Below are 21,867 nucleotides of genomic sequence, written 5' to 3'. Positions count from 1 at the left end.
GAACTTGATTAGGGCAACGAATCGCGATAATGTCAAAATAATGACATAAATAGTGATTAACGAAAAAATAATTTTTAATAATCATTTTGCAGTTTTGATGCGGTTATTTAGTTTTTGTTCTACTTGAGGAGAAGGAGACTGTTATCCGAAATATTTTCGTAAAACGTTATAGATCTCAAAATAAAGAAAAGTCATTGTGTGTGCGTGCGTGCCTGCGTGCGTGCGTGCGTGCGTGCGTGCGTGTGAGTGTGCGTGTGCGTGTGCGTGTGCGTGTGCGTGTGTGTGTGTGTGTGTGTGTGTGTGTGTGTATGGGCTCAATAGCAAGTTGACATTATTTGTCGTCTTTAACGATATTTTAATATCAAAATGACGACAAATAACATCATCTTTTTATTTAAATACTGTTTTTTCTACATATAAAGCAAATGAAATTTTTAACCAATTTAATATAGAAGATCGACGAATTTTTCAATTATTTCCCCATATAGTACAAAAAGATTGCAGAAACATTGCAGAAATATTTCATTGCAATATTGCAGGTTGATTGCGCAATGTAATTGCAACATTGACATAATATCAGAGCAAGATTGCGTTACAACGTCAGAGCCATATTACAGTGCAATGTGTTTACAACAAAATAAAAAAAATTTTTCTTATTAAATATAATTTGAGGTACATTTTGTGGATTATATTTTGTACTCTGTTTTCGTTGCTTGACTGGTATTTTTTTTATCTCTAAAATTAAATAATCTTAAAAATTTTTTTAATCAATGTCTGTAAAAATTGCAAGATATAAACTTTGAGAAATTAAAAGTATAGAGGAGAGGGGGGATAGCTTTGCAAAGGGGCAGTTATGTAAAAATTTCCACACATATATACATATCAATTCATTTCTCAAAAGTCAATAGCTGTTGCGTCGGCCGTTATAAAATGCGGGAATAATAGAATATTTTTCAGTATTTGTAACGCTGCAAGATTTTTACAATCTTGTTATTATCTTGTATCGTGTAATATCTATTATATAATATAATATGTAATACAATATTGCAGTAATGTTGCAATGCAATCTGCAATATTGCCATCTTTTTGCAAAAAGACTGATTAAAAAAATTAATTTATTTAATCAAGGAAGAGCTAAAAAAAGTAATCTAAAATATAAAATAAATAACATGTAAGCAATACAGCGACCTTGACCACATTCTTTTGAACCTTTGCATGTCGGAAAGCCATTATCCCGCTTTAATAATTTTTTTCGGTTATAACTTATTACATGAATATTTCTCTTGAAGAACTAACGTATATGAAGACAAATTACGTGTAATATCGTTTATTATCGTTTATTTTATTTTCTTTAAACGTACACATACCTTGTAGTAAGATATCTATTTTACACGTAAGTGAAATAACATTTCGAAGAAGCTTCGAAGCACTGACTTATACTTCGCTTTTAAGATATCGAATTACTTCGTCACAGGGATAACGTCTCACTGCGTTGTGTTTGCAAGAAAGAATTCAAAGAACTGTTATATTTGGCAGTGACTGCCTGCTAAGCTTATCTGTGTAACTTGTTTATATTTTTCTCCCCTCTTAACAAGAACCTTGGAATTCTTTCAATGATGTATTGTAAAATATTTGGCTAAGAAATAGCCGAAATGTCAATAAACAGAATCCGGAATCCGGATTTATGGCGATGTTTTTTCCCCATTACAAACGCCGCACGCCGCGAGAAGCCTTTTACGATATAAATTATACGCTCAACTTTAACTTGTTCTTGTGAAATCTTGTTTCATAAATCAAACCATGACTGACGAATCAAAGTGTTTTTTATACACGCTCAACTTTAACTTGTTCTTGTGAAATCTTGTTTCATAAATCAAACCATGACTGACGAATCAAAGTGTTTTTTAGCCGGTCAGTCCTCACTGTTAACAATTTTTTTAAAAGGAGGGAAGTCGATTATTCCTTTTGTTTATCATCTATAATAATAATTTAAAATCAAAAAATCGTTTGAGTCTTCAAATATTTTTGGCATCTGCAAAATGTTAAACGTTATCGTATGGTGTTACCGAGATAATAATATTTAATCTTTTAGTCAACTCAAAGGTCATGGAAATATGTAACACAATTACTGTACGAGATTCATTAAATTCAAAAGTAATTCAAAAGCTGACGTAATAGTAAACTTAAAAAAGTTTAGAATTTAGAATGTTTTAAATTAAGTTTTGTTCTTGAAACCAAATACTCAATAAAATTGTTAAATTTTTAAATTATTTTGAAACTTCTTTTTTGTTACATCAAAAATAAAGCAATAGTGACAATGACATTATGATTATAATATTTCAGATGGTTTTCATATCCAGAATTTACCATTATTTCTATAGAAAATTACCTAGATAATCATCTAAATAAAAAATATTTTTATCTTATCTCTATCTAGATTATTATAATATGTATTATTTTATCTTGGATAAAAATGAAGATAATATATATTTAATCTTTAAGTTATTAGTCAATCTAACAGAAGACTGTTTCACTGATAACAACAAAATTGCGTCCCGAAAATTCACTGCCAGTATTGACAGTAAATCTATACCTAACAAAACTTTAAACGGTGCACAATAATAACGGTTACATAAATATGATTAAATACAATTAATACGATTAGATACGATTTTATGATTTTAGACATTCAAAGTCGTAACTGTTAAAAACTATCAATTACACATCGTATTTAAGAGAAGAGGGAGAGGGATACGTTAAATTCCTCGAAAATTTTTTATTTATTTTTAATTATAAAAAATACCGTTTTACTGTTGATTCTGACATGCATTTCATTTTGAAGATAAAAAATATATAAAACAAAAATGTAATAAATTAATAACGAAAAGTAATAATAATAATAAATTTATATGTTAAAAGTTATTTATATGAATAATAAAAACACTCACTAGAATTTCAATGATAAGGTACATCACAATTTACATAAGAGGTTTTATTTTACACAACTGTAAGCTTATCTGTAGATACTGTAACTTGTAATTTAATACATATTTTTGCTAATATACACTACTCAAAAAAAAATAGGGAACACTTTCCAGACACCAAAAATTAGGCTATATTCAAATGACTGTGACTCGGTGAAAAATCATCGTAGATAAAAAATAAAAAAAGCATTTTGAAGCTTGAAGATCGAGCTTTAACGTTCTACCAGCAGATTTTCAAAATTCTTTTAACTTTCTTGTCTTATGCAGTAAAAAAGTACACCTTGTTTTGTTCGTTAAAATTTCGTATTTTTGACTTTGCAGATCGACCAACAAATTTTTTTCAAATAATTCAAGTAAAATTTCATAAACTACAACATTTTACCTACAAAATGCTTTTTTAAAAATTTCTCTACGATTTTTTTTGACCGAGTTACGCAACTTTGAAGCTAAACCTGCATTTTTTACAAATGATATCCGTACTCCGTGAAAAATTATCGTAGACAAAAAATCAAAAAACCATTTTAAAGCTCGAAGTTTCAGCTTTAACATGCTATTAATGGTTTTCAAAAATTTTCTCAATTTCTTAGTACTATGCTCCAAAAAAGATACACTGTTTTTTCCTTAAAATAACGTATTTTTAACAGTCTGTAGCTCAATAAAAAAATTTTTCTCGACAAATCCAATACAAGTGCCATAAAGTATGAAATTTTCTCTACAAAATGCTTTTTTTAAAATTTTTTCTACGATTTTTTTTGACCGAGTTACAAGACTTCGAAGATATACATTTTTTACAGTACATTTTTCCGAAAAATGACGTCAGATCTCAGGAGTGTGACTGCACAATCGGCATTGGCGAAAAATAATTCATTGTGAAGTTATAAAAGAAAAACCATTAAGCAAAAATGAGAAATTGGTCAAAAATCCACTTTTCCTTCAAAAAATCATATCTTCGCAACAAAAAACATTTAAGGACTTTCAAATACGGCGTTTTAAAGCTAAAGAGTCACACTTTCAAAATAAAATTTGGCAAAGTCATTCTTTTTAAAAAGTATAATTATGTAACATGGAGAATATGAGGTATTTTTGGGCATCTAAAAATCTACTTTTTAAAAAAAAATCATATCTTTGCAACAAAAAACTTTGAAAAATTTTACAATACGGCGTTTTAAAACTAAAGATTCATACTTAAAAAAAAAATTATATCATTGTCATTTCTATTAAAAAATGTACTTATGTAACAAGGCAAATATGAGGTATTTTTGATTAAATCGTGTCTAAAATTGAAAATTGATGTGTTTCATGATATATTTCGAAAAAACTCCTTTTTCTATAGCATTTTATAGTATTCCAACTTTAAACAAAGTATATGCGAGTAACATTCGCAAACCGACCTGTTCGAATTTGTATTTTGTCCAGTTTTTTTATGTAAAATACTCACAAAAAAAGTTTCACTTACACACTATATGGGTTGCATTGACCCTAACAAAACTTTGCTGCCGTGCCGTTCGAATTCTAGTTGACCAAAAAAGTTGATCAACCATATCAATCGAAAGAGGAGATTTCAAACTTTTTTTACGTCTTGGTCCGAACCTCCTATCTCATTCCGTCTTCACATAGCAAGCGTTCAAAACTTCATATGGGGTCTCTCAGACCCACTTACGTGTTTAAGGGTTAAATTTAAAGTACTTACTTTAAATTCACAATATACAAAATTGCGCCCGTGCCTCTAAAGGTTGTGGACCGCAGTGTCACTGCGTAATAATAACGCCCGCGATAATACGTGCAAACGTATGGCTTCATTGAGACTGCATTTTTGGCGCACTATTTATATGTTGAATACAAGGAAAAAACGTTAAATTTAGCTTTTTATTATCTTTCTGATTTCGTTCAATACTTTATTCAATATTATCTCTTATGATAAACAGTGTATGCAATTAATAAATATCTTGTTTGTCGGTTAGATGATAATAACATTCGACGCGTTAATAAGAGATGCAAGCTGCTTACGCAACAGCTCGTAAAATTATTTTTGATCTTCTTGCGTAACAAATCAATAAATCAGTGATCCCGTTTTATCGATTTATTCCTATCATATGTGTACGCTGAATCACATGTATGTACCTGATATATCGATTCATATGTATCAATTGCAAACGAAAATAAGACATGTGATGCTTGAAAGTTATCTCCTGCTAATCAAAATCATTCGACGTTTATGTAACGTTGCATTATACGACGTTTTGTCGCATAAATGTTCGGTAAACAGCCAGAAATGTCCCGATTCAATTATACCTTTTATATATATATATAAATATATATATGTATATATATATATATACGACGTCATACCATTTCCAACATTCTTGCGGTGTTTGCAAAACTTGCATACAACGTTAGCGAAACGTTGTATGCATAGATGTAATTCCAGAAACATTTCTGTAAGGTCACGGGAACCAGAAATGATCCGTTTAATTTACAATTAATTTACGACGTTTTGTAACGTTTTATTTATAACGTCAATTTAGGCATTAGTGACCCGGCCAGTATAAATAATACGATGCGAGCGAAGAACATATAATATTTATTCACCTTAATTGAGATTTAATTGTAATATTATTACACAAATACAATTTTATGATATTTATTATAGTAAATATCAATTTAGGATAAATAAATATTACATGTTATTCTTTAATCGTATTATTACATGCAGTCTACGTCATTAACGTCTTATATTTCTACCTTTGATAAGGTATTATATGCGAAATGTACGAATTTACCTAATAAAAACATTATAAATTCAATTTTGTAACCACACATATGTTACGAATTAAAAATACTTGTAATTTTAATAATTTAGTTGTAAATAAATATATATCAATTTTATTACAGAGGCGAGTACAATATGACACCTTCGCTGAGATGTTTGGTATATATGTATACATAATTATGTGAATAACATACATGTAATGACATATGAAAGGACTTATTAAGAATTAAATAGAATAACATTTCATTAATTGCAAATATTTCTACTTTAGATTTATATTTTTTTCTTCTTATGAATATATTTTATCTTAAGGTACGTATCATAATGTATACATTAATTCTGAGTTTATTAGAATTCCATAAACATTTAAGTGCGATTAATTATATCATTTACGAATTAATATATAACTATAGAAGGTGGTTTATCTTTATTGTATTAAATTTCGATAACAGATTAAACTAATTTTAAATGAATTTCTCATTAATAAAGATTATATGTGAAAGGTAATTATTAAAATACCTAATCTTAAAAATCAAAATCTACAAAATGATTTATTTATTTTTTTTTTTTTTTTCAACAAAATCTGAGAGGAAAGATCATTTTTTTTCAGATTTATCAAAGAATCTATAAAGAAATTAATCTGCGGACACTCAATGCTTAGACTTAAAAGGTTTTCAAATTGTCACGTTCAATATAAATGAAAAGACATTTCAGTATCGATTGTCAACAGGTGAGCGTATATACAAGTACACGCGCTTTAAAATACTCTCTACCATTCTCTCTCGCAGATTGTTTTTTAACAGCTCGTATGCGTCACATACGAAAAAGGAAACTCAAAAGCAACATACAACGTTTTAACCCCATCGATCCTTTTAGTAGTCGTTAATTTGATTTAACATTCTTAGATTAATTAAGGATGTTTACGCAATGAATAAACAATGAATGGAACAAATCTGTAACCTTCACGGTATCGTTATGATAAATTTTGTGCAGATATTACATAATACAAATAACTTGCGCGATGGTACTATAACATCATTTAAAGATACAGAACTAGATACAACAATTTAACGTATCTAATCAGTGAATCGTGGCCTTGGCGGATAATTTTAAAAGATCTACAACGTTTACAAATAACTTACGTAACAGTAATTAATTTTATCTTTTTTTTTTGTTATTTCTAAGATTATAATAATAAATTATAATAATAAAAACTTCATACTATTTACTACTATAAAAATATTTTAAGTATGAAATCTTTCTGTTTTTTTATTTGAAAAAGAATCTTAATAAACCCTTGTCTTTTTGTTGTATAAAAAATGATGAAATTAATAATATTAATAATATTATTCATGTATAAGATATATTTTTTTAAACCAAATGATATGTATTAATATTTTCTACAAAATCTCTTCTTCCAACCTAAGTGGTATTTATCTTTTCAAAGAAAAGGTAAAAAAAGGCGCCTATGTGTGTGCGCGCACCTAAAAATCTTTGTTCTTTCAACCCGAATAACATGTATTAATTAATATTTTTTACAAAATCTCTTATTCCAACCTAAGTGGTATTTACTTAAATTAAATATCTTGAAATTGTGTAATCTTCTAATAAACATGATATACGTTTATTCAAAAAAATGCGTAAAATTTTATATATATATATATATATATATATATATATACATAATTTAAACGTGTGTATATATATATATATATATATACGTTTAAATTATGTATCTGACCTTGCTTTAGAATTATGAGTATTATGCATACGAGCATCCACCATATCGTTTTTATATAATTCACATGACATGTACTCTTCCATAGCTTTCATGAAAAACGGATTGTTCAAAGTTGACAATTGTTATATTATATTTTTAAATGGTTTTTTGATTTTTTGTCTACGATAATTTTTCACGGAGTACGGATATCATTTGTAAAAAATGCAGGTTTAGCTTCAAAGTTGCGTAACTCGATCAAAAAAAATCGTAGAGAAATTTTTAAAAAAGCATTTTGTAGGTAAAATGTTGTAGTTTATGAAATTTTACTTGAATTATTTGAAAAAAATTTGTTGGTCGATCTGCAAAGTGTCAAAAATACAAAATTTTAACGAACAAAACAAGGTGTACTTTTTTACTGCATAAGACAAGAAAGTTAAAAGAATTTTAAAAATCTGCTGGTAGAACGTTAAAGCTCGATCTTCAAGCTTCAAAATGCTTTTTTTATTTTTTATCTACGATGATTTTTCACTGAGTTACAGTCATTTGAAAATAGCCTAATTTTTGGTGTCTGAAAAGTGTTCCCTATTTTTTTTTGAGTAGTGTATATAACAGATATGCATTACTTACAAAGAATGAACAACGGGTTTCGTTGAAATCAATTATTTACACGTCTGGTTCCCTTATTATGTGCACTTTGGATCATTTATATCTTAGTATTTTATTTTTTATTTTATTTTAGCACTGCGATCTTATTACACATTGAAATGTTTCGCTGTTCGCGAGAAAATTTCCGTCATTTATTATATTTCGAGTATTCTTATCTTTGTTTCTGATCTTTAAAGTCCTTGCAATCTGATTTCTCTGATTTCTTTTTTTAAGAACAATGAAAACTACAAAGTACTACGATGTCGTAAAATATGAATTTTATTTGTGCATGAAATAATAATCGTATAATGGATTATCATGATCCTTACGTCTACATATGTGTAACTAGTGTACAATACATTATAAATGTGCATAATTTCATTGCGTCACTTGGCACGTATTTTGGATTATTTAGATCTTGGTAATTTACTTTTCTTATCTGTGTGCGTAATTTTATTTATATATTTAAGTGTTACATGCTTTTCTTGCTATGTGCGATAGAAACTTCCGTCATCATACGCGCACGAAATATTGAAATGTATTTCGTCTTCATTGTTATCCTGTTACGGAAAAATATTAATAAAATGTGCTACGTGAATTAAGCTCATAAACGAATACGGATGGTGTATATAAATTTCAAAATTTTAGAAAAAATGTTAAATTGCGGGAGAAAATTTTTTTCTTAATTATTATGATAACATTCTTTTGAAACCATAATATAAACGAAGTGCTTTTAACGATCATAGCTAGATCTTAGGACTGAATTTATTCGTGTGATTTTAAATACCTTTTCAAATTCACTAGACTATACGCCGAATAAATTTTCGGACATAATACAGCTTTGTAAGTTGAATAAGATTAATTGTAAGTAATATTACGTTTATTATTTTAAAAATTAATTTAATAATAAATGATGCTAACTCGCATCTGAATGTGAAAACCGCCTCCCCCCCCCTAAAATAACTGTAAAGAATTTGTTGCAAAAAATAACACCTCATTGTCAGTCAAAGTTCGAACCTGGGAATCCTTGGACCTTGGATCTCCTAAATCTACGGTATGAGTGTCTTAGCCAACTCGACTTTCAAAACCATTTGACTTTTGTTCAGGACATGTTTCTATTTATATTTCTTACAGTTCCTGTGATATTCGCTTCGAAAGAAAAATACCGATTTTTTCAATTTCACCTCCTAAATTTTGCCGTGCGTGTGGGTACGGATAAAAAATACTTATTCGTCTCAACATTTATATCTAGAGTACAACATATTAAAAGTTTATCAAAATTAAAGACGGATATTTCAGTGGGTTTATGAGTAAATTTTTGTTGTTACACAAAATATTAAAAATGTGTTAAATTTTTTCGAAAAAGGTCATTGTATGATTCTTTAGTTTTATACATTTCATTGAATAATCTTCTTTAACCTCATTCATCATTCCGCCGATTTTTTTTTTTATTTAATTTTAATTTAATATTATATTTTTAATATTATTTAACAATATTTCTTATACAGAATGCTGTTTTGTTTTTTTACGAATTAAAAAAAATTTTTTTAAGAAAATAAATATTTTATAAAAAAATAATAACAATAATAATAATGGTAATATTAATGAACACATTTCGTTTTTAATAACTGTGTTTTATCTATATTTTCTTCTTAAAAAAATAAAAATTGTGAAATTTATAAAATTTAATATTTTTTCCATGTAGAATAAGGAATCAATCTAAGTTATAAAATATCTAAAGAAGCAATTTACATAAAATATTGCTGTTTATGTAATAACGGAATTGATAATCTCTTGCCCCTTCCTTCGAAAAAATCTTACGCTGATAAGATTATATGTTTATCAATCAATCTTAAATAAAACGCATGAAGTTTAAACATTATTCAATTCCATAGTTTTTTCATGTTAATTTTCACCTTTAAAATTTTATACTTGTATTATCAAAATATGATTTAACCGATCCTGCCAGGATTCGAACTTGGAATCTTCTGATCCGTAGTCAGACACGTTATCCGTTGCGTCACAGGACCCTATAAAAGCCCTTTTTTCAGTATAGTATTATCAAATTAAATTGATGTGCAAAGAACAATTTTATATTGCATAAAAAGTTTTAACTTTGGGGAAATTTGAAAGTCATTAATATCGCATTTAGGTTGACTTCGATCAAATTTCATTAACTTGATTGTCGATTAATTTAATCGACGAAATTGCAAAACTTGAAATTATATAATTTGTTGATTTTGGTCTAATATTTTTCTTCATATATTAAAAAAATTCTCTTTATTTTATTAAATAGAATAAGTATAATTTGATAAATTAATTACTTTGTTATTAAGTAAATAAAATTTTATTTAATTTTATTATTGATTAATTCAATCGACAGAACTGCAAAACATTAAATTATACAATTGCAAAACTTCAAATTACATAGTTTGTTGTCCTTGACATAATTTTTTTTCTTCATGTTACTTAAATCAAAGCTTATCAGAATTTATCAGAATTTATCATTAAGTAAATAAGTCATTAAATTTAAGAACTTTACTTAATGATAAATTCTGGTAAAATCTGATAAGCTTTGATTTAACATAAAGAAAAAAATTATGTCAAGGACAACAAACTACGTAATTTGAAGTTTTGCAATGTCTCGCGGAATCTTATAAATATAATCTTCCTTTAAGTGCTATCTTGCTTCTTTAAAATGCTATCAAAAAATTAAACCTTTTTATATCTATCAAGTATTCTTTATATCGAACGTTCTTCCTGGTTTGTTTTTAAATAACAATTTTTTTGTACACTTAATCATTTCTTTTGTTTCTTCCTCATGCATTTTGTACATATCATCGTCATCATCGTTACATATTTATATTTTTGTAATTACTTGCGAGCATTCATCCTGGAATATAACAGATACGTCAATTATTACTATTATCGTCAAATATCGTCGCTGTTTCAGATTTATTTGCTCGCAGCAAATGTATCTGCAAACATGGATATTTGTGATAGCGCATATAACTTATGCTCGTAAGTATTATTTGCAATGATAGTACAGGATTATTTGTAGCATTCGTGAAACTCGTAGTGTTATATTTCTGTTAGAATATGTCATCGCCAAATCTGGATTATGCAACGGCTACAAGTCTGGCGAAGACGATCTGCAGACGTTCGACTTCATCAGCAAGCTGAAATTGGACTCCGGTTACATTGGCATGACGAAGGTCCGGGGCAGCAATCGCATGCAGACTGCATACCGTCTGGAGAAAGACAATGATGTCACTCTTCCAATGAAGTATTCAAATTAGTTTGCGTAAAAACAACGGCCTCTAGGCCGATTTGGGCCCCGGTTAATTAGATCTTAACGATTAACTCAACCAGCAGAGTTGCTTAAAACTAATTTTTTATTTATATAATTCATTGCTTTTATAATCTAATCCGTTTTTTAATGAATTAAATAATAAAAAATTTTGTTTATATCTTAACAAAGATGCGATAATCAATCGATTAAGTATTAATCAATTGAGTTTGATTAATCCTTTGACATGAGTCTTTTTCACAATAGTTTCAAAATTCTTTGATCTTGAATCTTCATGTTCATCTTAAATATTTATCAGATGACAAATCAAATACAGTACTAAATTTTGTTTCAATTAGTTAATGATGACTGCTTTATACAGTCTTCTATAAGTTTACTCGTTAAGAAGTATCGATTAGCGAAATGCTGATTCTTCTTTTATGTGCAAATCCTTTTCCAGAAACATTATACCCAACGGACTTCCAGAAGAATTCTCGTTAGTGTACTCACTGAGAGCTAGGAAATTACCGAAGTATCCTTGGCATGTCATTAAGATTGCGGACGCAAACGGCGACGCTCAGTTTCTCATCACGATGAATTCCAAGAAGCGAACGCTGGATTTTTCATCGATCGACCACGAGGGAGAATTACAGACGGTTTCCTTCATAAATAATCGCGTGAGTGTCATCGGCCACTTGATCCATCATTGTTTCAGAATAGCTCATTTTGCGCAATGCTGTGGGTGACTGTTCTCTATTTCTAAAATAAATTCTTGGTGCTGTTTCCAAACGGAACACTGAAGCAAAATCTTCAGAAAAATAATTCAAATTAAATAATAGATTATATTTTTTTTGCAAAAGGCAATATTTATGTCACTCCTCTCTCGTCGTTTGTTAAGACACTGCATTTGCTGTGACATTCCAAATCATCAACGTCGTATTTGTTTATGACAACACGACGTAATATTTATCCTATCGAGTGAATCATTTCTTATACATGTTACCGAGAAGAGAAAGAGAAAGAGTCAAACTGATTATCATGCATGAGTGTTTTGCTCTATGATATTATTATGTAAACTGTCGCGTGATGCATGCCAAGACGCAAAAGTAGACGACCAGATGAATTATAACGTTGTCATATCATATAGAGAAGACGCAACGGATGTAAGTTACGTCGAGTTGCTTCGTGCTCAAGTGTCTCTTGAAAGAACCCTGGCGCCTTAGAACGTTGGCGTAAAAAAAAAAGAGTCTTGCGCCATGTGGCGATAAAAAAATGTTGCTCTCGGAATCTTTTAATCGACAAGGACTGCAAGTGCTTAACGCTAACGCATTTTGAAATAGCAAAAGATTTATGCGACAAATATGAAACTCTGAGGCCTCTCGATAATGAGTCTTACTTAGGACTCGCTTGTCCCTTTCTACATCATTATCCCGTCTAGGTTGATTAATTGAAGCTTGCATCATTGGATAATAATGTTGAAAAAAATATATATATGATTTCTTACAAAATAGGTGTTCGACAGGGGTTGGCACAAGGTAAACTTTGGAGTGTTCAAGGATAAGTTAATTCTTAACATCGATTGTGAATTCGTTGGCATGGAAGAATTAAAACCGCGCAGGCCAGTCAAAGTCGACGGAGATATATCGATAGCCAAAATGAGCAATAGTAAGATCACTGTACCGGTAAGACTTCATCATAATATTTAAACAAATTTGCTATATATCAAAGCTTAATAATCGCACTAATTAATCTATTGTTCAGTCTGATGAAATGACCTTTTTGAATCAAAAGTCTTTAACGAATCTCGATTCAATTATCTACACAGGTTGACTTGCATGCATATCTAATATACACGAATTGCATCGCTGCAAGGAATGCGCATCTTCCAGAGACAAAGTTATGAGTTGGCCGTCGCAGTTAAATAACCCGCTACTTAATTAACAGCTGCTTCACAAACAGCGAGTCTAAAACCATCAGAGGAATAGGATAAACTGAATTTAATATTAAACATTGGCTCATATCCAGAATGCAGATGCGACATTAGAATTCTAATAAGTAGAAATATTATTATTCATATAGAAGAAAAATATATAAATATATTATACAAACACTTGATAAAATTTATTGTGATACATTCCAAAATTATAAATATACGTCTATTTGCATTATCTTCAGATTGATGTGCAATGGATGGTTCTAAATTGCGATCCAACGAGACACGAAAGAGAAACGTGCGAGGAGCTGCCGGTAAGATCCATGTACATGTTTAGACAAGATTTAACAAATTCGAATGATCTTACTAATGTAATCGTACGTGATCGTAGAAGACCGTAGCTGCTCCACTTCAACTAAAACCCACTTGCGACATGATCTGTCCGCAAGGACCACGTGGATTTAATGGTACAAATGTAAGTTCTTTGCTTGTTTTATATTTGTTAAATATTTGCATGTATCTGAATATAGATGAGCTAGCTTTCAATATTAAAAGTGAAGAGAAACGCTAAATAAAGTTTGGTCTACGATTGATATTGTGAGGGTCAAATGTCATTGATATTGAAACCTACAAATATCGATAACGCAAATGTGTAAAGTGATAAATGTCGCGATCGATATTACAACAAACATTGTCTTGTCGTTCCACCGGACGACACTAATTATTATAATTGCTGACAAAATCATGTACGTAATACTCCTGTATTGCTAACGCAGATTTTTTTAAGAATGGAAAACGTGCCAGCTTTTGAACTACGTTAACAATATGGAAGTATTACATATATGGGTGAAATACAGAAAATTTGTCTTCACAACAAACTCTCTCGCCGAGAAGCATAAATGGGAATGACAAGGGTAAAGAATCGAGTGAATTTTGAACAGTCAATCAAATGATCGGTCAAATACAAGGTGCAAACGCACGAATCAATTAAAGTTTATTAAAAAAAAAGAAACAAGATAACGTTGAATAATTTTTCTGAATCCTGCGTATCGATAAATCTACATATCAGTGAAGCACAATATAATTAATCGTTGATAGTCAAAGTTGTACGAAATTTTTTACTCTCTTAATAATTTCCGAGAATGTTGATAAAAAAAATCATGTCAGGGACTTGCCGGTCCACCTGGGCCACCCGGAGCACCGGGACCAATTGGTACTACAGGTATACCAGGATTTCCAGGGCAACGTGGACCACCAGGGGAACAAGGAATACCAGTACGTTATTTTTATTTATTTTAAAACTTATAATTTACAGGGTGTATTGTATTATTTTAACGCACTTGAATTTCCAAAATCTCAAAATTTTTTTAAACAAAATATGTCCTTGAAGCATCAAAATAAAGATCAACTTAATTTTTTTTAATGGATATATATATATATATATATATATATATATATATATATATGTACTTTTTTGCATAATATGATTTTTCTAATAATTTAACAAAAAAGGAAAAAGGTATTAAGATACAGTTATAATATTGAATAATATTTAATAATTTGCGATATATTTTTATATTTCATATCCAAATATGCCAAAATAAAAGATAAAATATCTTGTAAATTATTAATATAATTTTTTGGTAACTTTATATTAATATTTTTTTGTGAAAAATACACTAATTACAAAAATCACATTATGTAAAAAAAATCATGTAACTTCATTCCACAAGTTAATCTTTATTTGATTTTGACACCTACATCTAAAGTTAAATTTTTTTAAACAAAATATATCCCTCTCGATACAATCTCGTAGAAATAGAATTTCAATATTTCGGGTGATTTTGGAGAAATTCAAGTTCGTTGATTAAAATAGGACATCCTATACAATTTACATTATTTAAGTATTTTTACATTTAAGTAATTTTTACATTTACATTTACATGCATTATGTACGCAAAGAAAATAAAACATGTATATTATCAGGGAATTCCAGGTAACATTGGTGCAAGAGGTTTTCCAGGATTACAAGGTTCCAAAGGATCGAACGGCCCAGTGGGACCATCAGGTTTACCAGGCCCAAAGGGAGAAAGAGTGAGCTCTTACTTTGCATTTAGTGACACGTGATTAGGAAACTTCTTTATATAAAGAATAGCAATAAAACAATTATTACAAGTTAAAAATTATACACAAATTATTCTTTGAATAGGGCGATATGGGATTCCCGGGTCTGAAAGGAGATCAAGGTCCTCGAGGATTTCCAGGTCCACCAGGAAATATGAGCGATTTTTTTCTTGGTTCGCTGAGATATAAGGGTGAGAAAGGAGCCAAAGGTGAACAAGGAGATAACGGAGTTCAGGGACAACCGGGTGAAAAAGGTATGCAATTCTCTTTAAAAAGAGAACATCAGATAAATCACTCAATTAAGATAGATTAAATCCACTCGTGGAACGCTGAACACTCGCTCGACGATGTAATTCGATCTTGTTGGAAATCCCGACGAGATGTATAATTGCGTTATTCTATGTCAGTGACAGAACGAGAAAATATTACGAAACGGATTAATGCATTCGTTGTCATTTCCATGTCTAATCAATTCTATCTTGATTACGCCAAAATGAGTGTAATGATCTTATAACGCTTACGTAGGTTTTAATCATGAATAATTTGCTAAGGAAAAATCGAGTAATTTTAAAGAAAAGAGAGAGGGAGAGAAAAAGGGATACGTTTTATTCCTAATTAATTGTTATTTGCTAAACTACTTTTTAATAAAATTGATATAAAATTTATATTAAGTTTATATTAGGTTAATATCAACCCAATATAAACATAATAAAAATTCATATCAATTTTATTAAAAATTAGTTTAGCATATAACAATGATTCGGAAAAAACCGTTATTGGAAAGAGAGGGAAAGAGAGAGGGAGAAAAACAGCGAATATACCTGACCCTTGTAACGTCTCTCACACACATACACGTACACGTATACGTATGCACTAACACGTAGTGGTCCCGAATCGGCCTATAACTACTTTGAATTTTTTATTTTTTTATTTCTTTTAAGTACAAAAGTTACATTATATGAAATTACTTAAAATTATTGCTATTTATATTCAATTAAAATGCATCATTAATTTTCAATTTATCGTAATACTTTACACACATCAATTTTCAATTTATCGTAATACTTTACGATCGAAATATATTCGTTCACACGCTTATTCACAGATATATATCTCGAAACTATTTATTTTTGAAATTATGGCGTTTTAAATGTATCTGTCAACAATAAAATATGAAATGCTTGCTCTCGTATTGATAATCTGTGTTCGCTCCTGTTACATATTAACGTAGACGTACAAGACACGCCGCGTTTCCTTCTCATCGCATCTCCCTAACATAGTTGGCAAACGTAATTTAAAACAAACAACGCGGAATTGTCCGTCGATCCATAGAAGTCTATAGAAGAATTTTTTATTTCAATAAAATTTTCTCATTTTGTATTGTTTCCTCTTTAATTCTTTGAAATTAAATGTTGAAATACCACTTGAGTTGGAATAAAATTTTTCAATGAGAATTAAAGATGCTATCTCTTGAATTTTTGAAATAGAAAGATTTTTCATTGACAATACAGAGAAGAGATAGTACCACGTGGGTTTTGTGGGTAAGTGAAACTTTTGTTGTGAGTATTTTACATAAAAAAGCTGGATAAAATACGTTCGAACAAGTCGGTTTGCGAATGTTACTCGCATGTACTTTGTCTAAAGTTGGAATACTATAAAATGCTGTAGAAAAGGGAGTTTTTTCAAAATATATCATGAAACACATCAATTTTCAATTTTAGACACGATTTAATCAAAAATACCTCATATTTGCCTTGTTACATAAGTACATTTTTTAAAAGAAATAACAATGATATAATTTTTTTTTGAAAGTATGAATCTTTAGCTTGAAAACGCCATATTGTAAAGTTCTTCAAAATTTTTTGTTGCAAAAATATAATTTTTTTTTTTAAATAGATTTTTAGATGCCCAAAAATACCTTATATTCTCCATGTTATATAATTATACTTTTTAAAAGGAATGACTTTGCCAAATTTTATTTTGAAAGTGTGACTCTTTAGCTTTAAAACGCCGTATTTGAAAGTCCTTAAATGTTTTTTGTTGCAAAGATATGATTTTTTAAAGAAAAAGTGGATTTTTGACCAATTTCTCATTTTTGCTTAATGGTTTTTCTTTTATAACTTCACAATAAATTATTTTTCGGCAATGCCGATTGTGCAGTCACACTCCTGAGATTTTGAACTTTCGTTTTAAAAAAAAATCGTAGAAAAATATTGATTGTAATCAAAGATTTAGCTTTTCAAAGTTAAAAAAGTCTCTCAGACCCAAAAATGTGTTTCCGTATTTTACAGGATCGGTGTGTTTAAGAGTTAAAATACTTACTTTACAATATTCAAAATTGCGTCCGTGCTTCTAAAAGTTGTGGACACTGCACACCCGCGATAATCGTGCAAACATGCGATTTCAATGCAGCTACGTTGTTTGCGCATTTTTTATATGTAAGTTTAAATTGAATGGAGGGGTAAAACAATAAATTTATTTTTCTGTTATTTTTCTGTTTTCGTTTACTTTATTTATACATCTTTTATCATAAGATTACCTCTTATGTAACTATTAATAAATATCCTGTCGGTTAGATGATAATAATCGATGCGCGATAATAAGAACTGTGAAAACTATACACAGCCCAAGCAAAATTATTTTTGATCGTCTTGCATAACAAGTTAATAAATCAGTGACACCGTTTTATCGATTTATTCCATAAATGTGTACGCTGAATCACAGATATGTACACAATTATGTAAATAACATACATGTAATGACATATGAAAGAAACATATTAAGAATTAAATAGAATAACATCTCATTAATTGCAAATATTTCTACTTTAGATTTATATTTTTAACATCTTTTCTTCTTATAAATATATTTTATCTTAAGGTACGTATCACAATGTATACATTAATTCTGAGTTTATTAGAATTCCATAAACATTTAAGTGCGATTAATTACATCATTTTACGAATTAATATATAACTATAGAAGGTGGTTTATTTTTATTGTATCAAATTTCGATAACAGATTAAACTAATTTTAAATGAATTTCTCATTAATAAAGATTATATATGAAAGGTAATTATTAAAATACCTAATCTTAAAAATCAAAATCTACAAACTGATTTTTTTTTCAACAAAATCTGAGAGAAAAGATCTTTTTTTTCAGATTTATTAAAGAATCTATTTTTAAAATTAATCTGCGGACACTCAATGCTTAGACTTAAAAGGTTTTCAAATTGTCACGTTCAATATACAATAAATGAAACGACATTTCAATATCGATTGTCAATAGATGAGTATATACACGCGCCTTAAAATACTCTATTCTCTCTCGCAGATTGTTTTTTAACAGCTCGTATGCGTCACATACGAAAAAGGAAACTCAAAAGCAACATACAACGTTTTAACCCCATCGATCCTTTTAGTAGTCGTTAATTTGATTTAACATTCTTAGATTAATTAAGGATGTTTACGCAATGAATAAACAATGAATAGAACAAATCTGTAACCTTCACGGTATCGTTATGATAAATTTTGTGCAGATATTACATAATACAAATAACTTGCGCGATGGTACTATAACATCATTTAAAGATACAGAACTAGATACAACAATTTAACGTATCTAATCAGTGAATCGTGGTCTTGGCGGATAATTTTAAAAGATCTACAACGTTTACAAATAACTTACGTAACAGTAATTAATTTTATCTTCTTTTTTTGTTATTTCTAAGATTATAATAATAAATTATAATAATAAAAACTTCATACTATTTACTACTATAAAAATATTTTAAGTATGAAATCTTTCTTTTTTTTATTTGAAAAAGAATCTTAATAAACCCTTGTCTTTTTGTTGTATAAAAAATGATGAAATTAATAATATTAATAATATTATTCATGTATAAGATATATTTGTTTAAACCAAATGATATGTATTAATATTTTCTACAAAATCTCTTCTTCCAACCTAAGTGGTATTTATCTTTTCAAAGAAAAGGTAAAAAAAGGCGCCTATGTGTGTGCGCGCACCTAAAAATCTTTATTCTTTCAACCCGAATAACATGTATTAATTAATATTTTTTACAAAATCTCTTATTCCAACCTAAGTGGTATTTACTTAAATTAAATATCTTGAAATTGTGTAATCTTCTAATAAACATGATATACGTTTATTCAAAAAAATGCGTAAAATTTTTTATATATATATATATATATATATATATATATATATATATATAGATAGATATATATATATATATATATATATATATATATATATATAGATATATAGATACATAATTTAAACGTGTGTATATATATATATATATATATATACGTTTAAATTATGTATCTGACCTTGTTTTAGAATTATGAGTATTATGCATACGAGCATCCACCATATCGTTTTTATATAATTCACATGTACTCTTCCATAGCTTTCATGAAAAACGGATTGTTCAAAGTTGACAATTGTTATATTATATTTTTTTCAATATCGGCATCGTGTTCTTGTAATGATATTTTATTATCTATTTGCAGCGCAATGTCTGTCTCCTCCACTGACGGACTATTTAAATATTTCTGATCATAATTTCTTTTGTAGCTCAATGTTCAATGCAATCCTTATGTCTGCAATAAATTATAATAAAATATATAAATTCACAATAAAAAAGAATAAAACAAAGCTAGTCAGAGACTCTTACCAAGATTATTGTTAATGACTGACGAATAAAGATCAGATTAAAGAACCTGTCACGACGGATATGATAATGATGACAAGATGACAAGAAGTACTACACCACATACACCACAAGTACACCACAAGTCGCATACGGCTGACTGATGTATGTCAGCGCCACTCGTTTCGAAAATATGAAAAGAATTCCTGAGGGCGACGACGATGTTTCTTAAAGATTAAAGATGAATATTTAGATTTGCGTCGCGATATCTCCACTCGTAGGGCACGGAGAGTAAAAATAAAAACACTTTTATTATACAAGTCGGGGCCAAGCTATCGTTTGAGACTACTCAGAACTTGATCGGTTCAGCCGTTACTGAAATCTGATAATCTCGCGTGCTTGGAACTCGCTGACTCGCGTAAAAGAGAGTCGGTCTGCGACTTTCATAAAAAAAATTTTTCTACATAGGCGCGAGTCGCGACCGCGCCTCTAGATATGAATAATATATATTGAACTAAAATTCGTTTGACTAAAATTTATCATAAATGTATCATAACAAGAGCAAACATCAGTTATTAGTATCGATTGATTTGAGCTCAAACGTTTGAATCGGCTACATTTATAACCTTCTTATTACCATTACTATAAAAAGTCACGATACAAATAACGACTATTAAATGATTTAGATGAGGAATGATATTACATGTATCGTTGACCCAGATGTGTTCATTCGCAGTCATTGTAAATCAATTTATCGCAATCTGTGGTAATACGTACTCGTCTATAAGAAATTCAAAATTAAGCGCTTATAAGTAACTCAGGAGTCAAAATTAATTGCGTAATAAAGAAGAAGAGAATGTTTCAAACGATAGATGTTGACAAACATCTATCGTTAAATATTTATGAAATTAACCTTATTAACTCGAGAAAAAGAGGATAAAATTATTAGGAAAAACGTTAAATAAAAAGGTATTAATTACATCACTAGAAAATTTAATAATTTTAGGCGAATCTGGAGACAGGGGATATCCGGGATTAGATGGCTCCCGCGGTCGAGACGGTGCACCAGGCCTTCCTGGCCTTCCTGGACCTCCTGGTCGTCCTGGATCTCAAGGCAGCACTGTATTTATGAACACTTCTAGCATTCCAGGGCCACAAGGTCCTCCTGGCATAAGAGGACTACCAGGTCCACCAGGACTGCCAGGGTTACCAGGACCTCCGGGTCAAATAGGCCCAAAGGGCGATATCGGAGAACGTGGTCGAGATGGTTCGCATTTTGTTGTTTTAAAATTCAACAAGTTTTAATATAACTCTATTAGATAACTCGATGTAACTGAAATAGGAAACCCAAAAAAGAGGTCGAAAACAAGCAATAATTAAGAAAAAATAAAATTAAAAAGTAAAAAAAATTGTTGATTTAAACGTTTAATAATGATAGAGACGGTACGTTTTGACTTTACTCAGGCGTCATCAGCCGCAATTAAAACAATGTGTGGAAATAAATAATTTAGATAATAAATTAGAAATAATAACGAACCGTTGGATTAGATAGATAAAACAATTTCCTTATATAATAACATTATTTATATTTTATAATGTATAATTTGAAATTAATTTCATGTATTAAATTTTTTTATTATAAATGACAAATTGTATTTCTAAACTTATTCATATTAATATTACGAGCAAATATTTATGTTGTACTATTATTAAAATTATTTTT

At 29.3% G+C, this 21,867-nt stretch overlaps 2 protein-coding genes and 1 non-coding gene across 14 annotated transcripts in view; 1 reads left to right on the top strand and 2 right to left on the bottom strand.

Annotated features, from left to right (window-relative positions):
- Positions 1-21,867, bottom strand: part of LOC105200726 — a 34,546-nt gene that overhangs the window by 3,181 nt on the left and 9,498 nt on the right. Inside the window, exon 1 of one of the 3 annotated variants that reach the window (XM_039446008.1) lies at positions 4,675-5,552. The exons of 1 other annotated variant lie outside the window; for it this stretch is intronic. The gene's annotated coding sequence lies outside the window, so the exon portion shown is untranslated. Of the gene's footprint in view, positions 1-1,367; positions 2,067-4,674; positions 5,553-21,867 lie in introns of those variants that run through there. One more of the 3 variants, XM_011168411.3, reaches the window with a different exon arrangement.
- LOC105200917 (collagen alpha-2(IX) chain) overlaps positions 1-21,867 on the top strand; it is a 30,740-nt gene that overhangs the window by 3,793 nt on the left and 5,080 nt on the right. For all 10 annotated transcript variants that reach the window (XM_039446002.1, XM_039445994.1, XM_039445997.1 and 7 more), the window contains exons 2-11: positions 11,073-11,140; positions 11,216-11,405; positions 11,869-12,085; positions 12,920-13,090; positions 13,584-13,655; positions 13,733-13,816; positions 14,509-14,616; positions 15,328-15,435; positions 15,551-15,719; positions 21,151-21,411. In XM_039446002.1, coding sequence (XP_039301936.1) covers positions 11,092-11,140; positions 11,216-11,405; positions 11,869-12,085; positions 12,920-13,090; positions 13,584-13,655; positions 13,733-13,816; positions 14,509-14,616; positions 15,328-15,435; positions 15,551-15,719; positions 21,151-21,411 — 1,429 coding nt within the window. In that variant the 5' untranslated portion in view covers positions 11,073-11,091. The remainder of the gene's footprint in view (positions 1-11,072; positions 11,141-11,215; positions 11,406-11,868; positions 12,086-12,919; positions 13,091-13,583; positions 13,656-13,732; positions 13,817-14,508; positions 14,617-15,327; positions 15,436-15,550; positions 15,720-21,150; positions 21,412-21,867) is intronic.
- Positions 10,077-10,149, bottom strand: Trnar-acg. The gene has a single exon. It is a non-coding gene; the product is annotated as a tRNA-Arg (tRNA).

Source organism: Solenopsis invicta, chromosome 2 (genome assembly GCF_016802725.1).
Source record: "Solenopsis invicta isolate M01_SB chromosome 2, UNIL_Sinv_3.0, whole genome shotgun sequence".
NCBI lineage: Eukaryota > Metazoa > Arthropoda > Insecta > Hymenoptera > Formicidae > Solenopsis > Solenopsis invicta.
The sequence above is the reverse complement of the archived record's forward strand: the minus strand, read 5'-3'. Positions and strand labels throughout refer to the sequence as shown.